Source organism: Lepisma saccharinum, chromosome 23 (assembly GCF_977018435.1).
Source record: "Lepisma saccharinum chromosome 23, izLepSacc3.1, whole genome shotgun sequence".
NCBI lineage: Eukaryota > Metazoa > Arthropoda > Insecta > Zygentoma > Lepismatidae > Lepisma > Lepisma saccharinum.
This window is the reverse complement of record NC_139251.1, coordinates 54,728,094-54,734,093: the sequence shown is the minus strand read 5'-3', so window position 1 is coordinate 54,734,093 and position 6,000 is coordinate 54,728,094. Positions and strand designations below refer to the sequence as shown.

General features: G+C 40.2%; 1 protein-coding gene across 1 annotated transcript in view; it reads right to left on the bottom strand.

The window, feature by feature from the left end:
• Positions 1-2,234: 2,234 nt before the first annotated feature.
• Positions 2,235-6,000, bottom strand: part of LOC145977724 (juvenile hormone esterase-like) — a 144,032-nt gene continuing 140,266 nt past the window's right edge. The window contains exon 10 of the mRNA XM_083109964.1: positions 2,235-5,537. Coding sequence (XP_082966090.1) covers positions 5,354-5,537 — 184 coding nt within the window. The 3' untranslated portion in view covers positions 2,235-5,353. The remainder of the gene's footprint in view (positions 5,538-6,000) is intronic.

The following is a 6,000-nucleotide window of genomic DNA, read 5'->3' as shown; positions in this document are numbered from 1 at the left end:
TGGACGCAGACAGTTCACTGAGTTTTTCTCTCTGATTCGAGCATGAACACCACAGCTGTATCTTCCTTCAGATCTTATCAAAGCCGAAACCCACCAAATTTTTCATATCCCGGCCTAAGCTAAGCACTCGCAAGTCTTCAAAATTGTCTCTGTCACAGCTTCAGAAGTCTTTTCATATATCGACACGAAACAAAGGAAATCTTCTCGAACACAGCTGGATCGCGAAATAATTAATGGACACTGAAAACCCTTCCGTTCACAACATATCTAAAGTTTCGTCTCGCTATATGATAAAATGCTCACTCATTTATCTCCAGTGGCGTGCCCAAGAGAGTGTTAGTGGGTCTCATAACCACCCTTTGGCCCAGTATTCCTAAAAAAAGAAATGTCAAAGGCAGAAAAAAATGGCAAAATGAGGACTGACTACCGAAAGAAGTATACGTACCCCTCCTCCCCTTTCGAAAATCTTGGATATGCCAGTGAAACAATGGCACGGTAAACCAGAGACCCTAGTTCGGGTCCTGGTAGAGCCTACAATTTCCGCCTAAAATGTCTACATATGCAACATTTTCTTAGTTTCTCTTCTCGAGATTCATAAAATTTTCGGCTATCCCTTTGTGATAGTTAAGTGTTCGAGTGTGTGTCGAACCCAGTTGGCTAAATAAAAGTCCTTTTATCCCATGAAAGTCTCGGACTGCATACACGAAATTTGGCCCGGGCACAAATAAAATTACAGTTGATCTGTGCAACTTGTTTATGTCTTAATAAACCGCCCCAATATCCGGTACTGCTGAAATATTCACTTTAGAGACCTTCGATCTCTTCGGCTCATGCCCTGAACTAGCACTACACTTATGTCACGAGCCGGAAATAAAATGCTGTGTAATCAAAAACGACAGCAGTCCCCGGGTGACGAGAGGTCGCCGGGGGAGTCTGGACCGAGGGAGCGAAGCGCGAAGTGTGTTGCGAGTGACAGTGTTAAGTCGGTCCATTTAAAAGGTTTGGGCGAACCCACTGAGGACACCTTCGATGGGCCGATAGAGCGCCACGTCGTGACTCAGCCGAGGAACCGCGAAGAATCAGGTACAGTGGTGACACTTTGGGTTTTATCATTGTCAGTGTTTAGATATCTTGCAGGCTCGTGCGTGATCTCTCCCCCCCCCCCTAGTGCGATTCTATTAAATATTGGTAAGGAGAAATGAGCGTAATTTATTCCATTCTTCATACACACATCCTCTTGCAGCCAAGCAGTTTAAGCCGGCGAACGACCTAAACGTAACACTTAGGGTCCGAGAGTTCTACAGTCATCAATGTCTTCAACTTTTGACCCAAACTGGAACTAGAAGTAGACTTCGATACTTTACGGGAAATTGTGTCACTAAAGTGTAAATCACCAACCCTGAGACCTTCTGTAAACAAACGGTCTCACCGATTTGATGTATCACTCCGCATCAGCTGATTCATTACCGCAAATCATTTGCTGTTACACTCATAGTTCGCCGCACCTATTCATTTTATATAAGAGCCTCTGAATGTGAGAACCCATTCTCAAAACATCAGACGAATATGCAGCCACATACATTGTTACTCTCCCGGTCATTCTCTCTTTCATAACCCTTAAAACTGCAGACATTGATACACCACTGCACTGGGATACGAACTTAACCACTTCATTTACTGGTTTCTCAGGATACCACTGACAGAACATTACATAAATATTGAGTACAATCTGTTTCTCACCCCTTTTCAAAGGCTGTCCTTGCTGGTGTTTTGAAAACAAGCTCGGAGAACAGGGAGACTTTCCCGCACGCATAGAACTCGACATGTTATTTTTCTAAGGATAAATCAGGCAATATTACTAAATTGCACTACTTCCTTGCTGTTCACATGATTATTTTTAGAAATTAACCAATGTTATAAAATATCATTATGTACACAAATCTCTAAGCTCATTGAAAGTTACAATGCATATTACTAGAAAATGTTCACACTTATCTTGCCTTGCCATGTCACCAAGTTATTTTACGAAGTGCACTATATTTGGCGGAACAAAAATCGTTATTATGATCCTTGTCAAAGTTTCCAACCGCAATAAATTTACGAACTTTTTGCCTTGTTTTGATCATCATCATCAACTTACAGCAATGCATATGGCTGTTTATGCCCATTATATATTTTATTTACATAAGACAATTTACATAAAAATCTACAAACAAATTTCAAATACACTCCTATCTATATCATCCTTAGAAATATACATTACCATGTTATATCATTTTGTCTAAAAAAAATGCAAGTAAAATATATTCAATTCACATGCAAGAAAGAAGCCAAATTTATGGGAAATGATTACTGGTGCAAAAAGTTAACCATAAAGGTGAAGCAATAAGTAAAAAAAGAAAGAGCATTGGGTTTAAAGTGAGACGTCATTTGCGGCAGCGTATCCCATACTACAAATTGGCCATTGTTTTACCTTACGTAATGAATCCTGTAACAACGCTGGATTTTCGTGTGGATTATTTTACTTCTATGAGTTTGCAATGCTTTCTGCATGCAGGTGGTTTTGTTTACAGAAGGTCTCAGGGTTTGTGATTTGAACTTTAGTCCTCTTCATTTTCGAATTACTAACCGATTCTGTTGTACAGATCAACCGGGAAATTGAAGCCGGGTATCTTCACTATAGTATAGAATGTTTCGCAGATAAAACATTTCGTTAATATTACCAGTAGTTCGACTCCATCTCCTATTCAAGAACGTTCCCTCTAGCGCCTTCCAGAGAATAAATAATACAATGAATCGTCCTGCTCATGGCACTAGCTTTGTTGTGCAGCTTCCAAATGATGACAAATCTTTACACAACGAAACGTTTACGTGCAATATTATTAATAAAAGTGTTATAGAACATTATCCGTCTTGCCTCGATAATTACTCTCCTTAAATTATCGTCACATTATTCAAGAAGCCAAACACCTATTTTAACTAGTGTAAACTGAAAGATTTCCCTGAAGAGGCTCTACCCCTTGATCCCCACCTTGTATACGTGCTATTATCAATAACAGGGTTAGAAAAATATCTGTCTTGCCTAGTTAACGATTTCTCTCCTTAAATTTTCGTCACATTATTCAAGAAGCCAAAAAAACTAATTTATCTAGTATAAACTGCAACATTTACCTGGGGGGCTTGCCCCCCTTGATCCCCACCTTGGATACGTGATATTATCAATAACATGGTTCCAGAACATTCCCCGTCTTACCTAGATAATGATTTCTCTCCTTAAATTTTCGTCACACTATTTTTTCACACACAAGAAAGAAAAAAAACCTGATACGAGCCTGCCTGTCTCCTCATACTTTTTAGGTCCAAACATTTTCCTAATGATTTTATTTTGAAATAAGATGCGAAATGAAATAAACCAATCAATCACTTAACCGATCTGTAATCATTATTAAATACAAATAACCGTAGAAACATTTCTACATTTCACGAAAATCTACTAATGCACATGCAACATGAAGAACTATATTCATGACCCTCCCGCTTCTCAGTACTTTGTTTGCTCTTGATTAATAATTTTAAATATATTTGAGGATTTATATTCTCCACCAGACCATATATCGACATACCACTACCCTCAGTGTACTCCCTCGAGCCAGGTTCTTCCCCTGCATGTATTGATTTTGAAAATGTGGTTATGGAACGAATACATAATCCAATATTCCCCGCTACTTATGGCGTGCATAATTACACACCTCGATTCGTTCCTGAAACCATAAAAGAAAGCAGATTGCAACATGCAACGTACGCCTGCCTTTGCCTGAGGTGAACCAATATATCAGGCCTCTATCCTTGTGCTTCCGCAAGGTGGGTTGGGAGCACGCAGCCGCCTGGAAAATGACGCTTGCCTAAATATTTCACACATATAATTTCACCTCAGTCACAGTCATTTGCATCAATTAGTGAAAGGTACTGATCACCACAGGAGCACTACAACTTCAAATCGAAGCGGTGTTTTTGATGAGTGGAAATGACATATTTGATTCTCCTTCAAACGAAAGTGCGGATAGTAAAGTTTCCGAATCCGGATTATAAATTTTCCGGAATCCAGAGTCCGAATATTTTTGTCCATCCCTAGTCCATAGCAATGAACCGTTGGTAACATCAAGCATGATTTTTCGTTTCTTAATTACTTTATGGAACTTGAGTGAAAATCAGCAACGAAAAGTATTTTAGGTGTACAAATGACACTATGGATTTTAATTTCAAAACCTGGGTGTGTATCCGGCCATAACGTCTGAGTGCACAATGGAAGCACTTTCACTCGAGTGCAAGGTAGAGCTGTAGTCGAGGGTGTGCCGCTTCTGTGGCGAGGTCAAGCTTCAACCGCTTAACGCACTCGGTTACCGAGCCGGCGATACTCACACGGCACGCCCGGACTCGAACCTCGTACCATCGGTGACGATATTGTGAGTCCGACGCTTAATACGCTTCGGGCACTTGTGTGACATATAAATTGGTAGCTAATGTGTTTATATAAATACACTGATGCAATATGAAATTTCTACTGTAGAAATCATACCATAATATAAATTGCAAATCAATCAACTTTGTTTTGAAGTATTCACATTACATTATCCACTGTGAAACGTTAGTTTTATTTATCACAATATATTTACATTAATTTGCAAAAGAGTTAAGTTCTGCGAATAGTTAAAAAGGATCTATTTGTGTTTTTCTTCGAAGTTATACACAGGGTGTTCGGAAAAGATTGTATACCTATTTTTTCTCTTTCCCTCGAAGTAACCATTTTGCAGAGAGTCATGCAATGATTGCTACTAGACTGCAGACGTTTCACTTGAAATACACACCGTACGCATTCAAATTGTTTGTGCAAAATGGTGCTGACCAAACAACAAAAGGGTTTTGTGCTGTAGAATATGCGAAAACGATGTCTGTGAGCACTGGTCGCCCAACATGTTAGGTGGAGGTAGGAGTTCACAGCGCAGTCTCAGAAATTCGGTCTAAGAGTGGACTTCCCCACGCTACGATATGAGATATGCTTCCGAAGCGTTTGCAACTGAAGGCTTACAAGGTGCAACTTGTGCAGACACTCATTGAACCAGGCAAGGTACTTCACTCGATCTTCAGTGTGAACATACAGGAACAACCACTCCGCCACGGTTGGCTGAAAGTATACTTGTAAACCTGTAACTTACTTTAACAAAACTTTGAGAGATTTTCTTCCTTTGGTTGTGGAGAGCATGATCATACCACCTAATGAGGCTGAGAATATATTTTTTTGAAAAGGTACATTCTTTTCTGGACACCCTGTATAGCATTGATTAGAAATGAAGTTTCAGAGTTCGTCCTTGAAGGTGTGTGCAGAGTGGAACTCGTGGAAGGTCTCCCAGAATTTCATCCTCTCGGGATAGAATCCCTCCTTCATCTCCAGATCCGATCCGATCACCAAATACTGGATTTCTTCTGACGTCACTGGGTCCCACGCTACTGCTACTGAGGCGTTCTCCGGTGTGGGATTCCTGAAAAACATATCGTATTACAGAAAACTGTTAAGCATTTTCTATTATTATAATTTAGTTAATCAAATACTCCGATCTTACCTTAGAAAGCGGATTCTGAAGAATTCGAACTTGAATTATTCGGTAATTCGAATAGACGTTCCTATTGAAACCAATGTTAAAAACTCATATGTAATTCGAATTTGCCAACCTTTTATTTGGATGTTTCAAAGACAGTTATCCAGAGACAGCCGTAGGGAAGAGAAAGTTTCAGTACGCAGCTTAAACCCTCTCCTGTACCTCTTGTGCGTAAACCTTGTCCCAGCTAACTGTGGAGCAGGGCCGCATAACGGCAGAGGAGGAAGGGGAAATCGAGTGGTGAAAGCGCAGTGTTGCCAACCGTACGGTCCTGACCGTACATGTACGGACGTACGGTCCAGACCTTCGTCCGTACGCTAAATGCACGGCTTGTCAAAATTTGCAC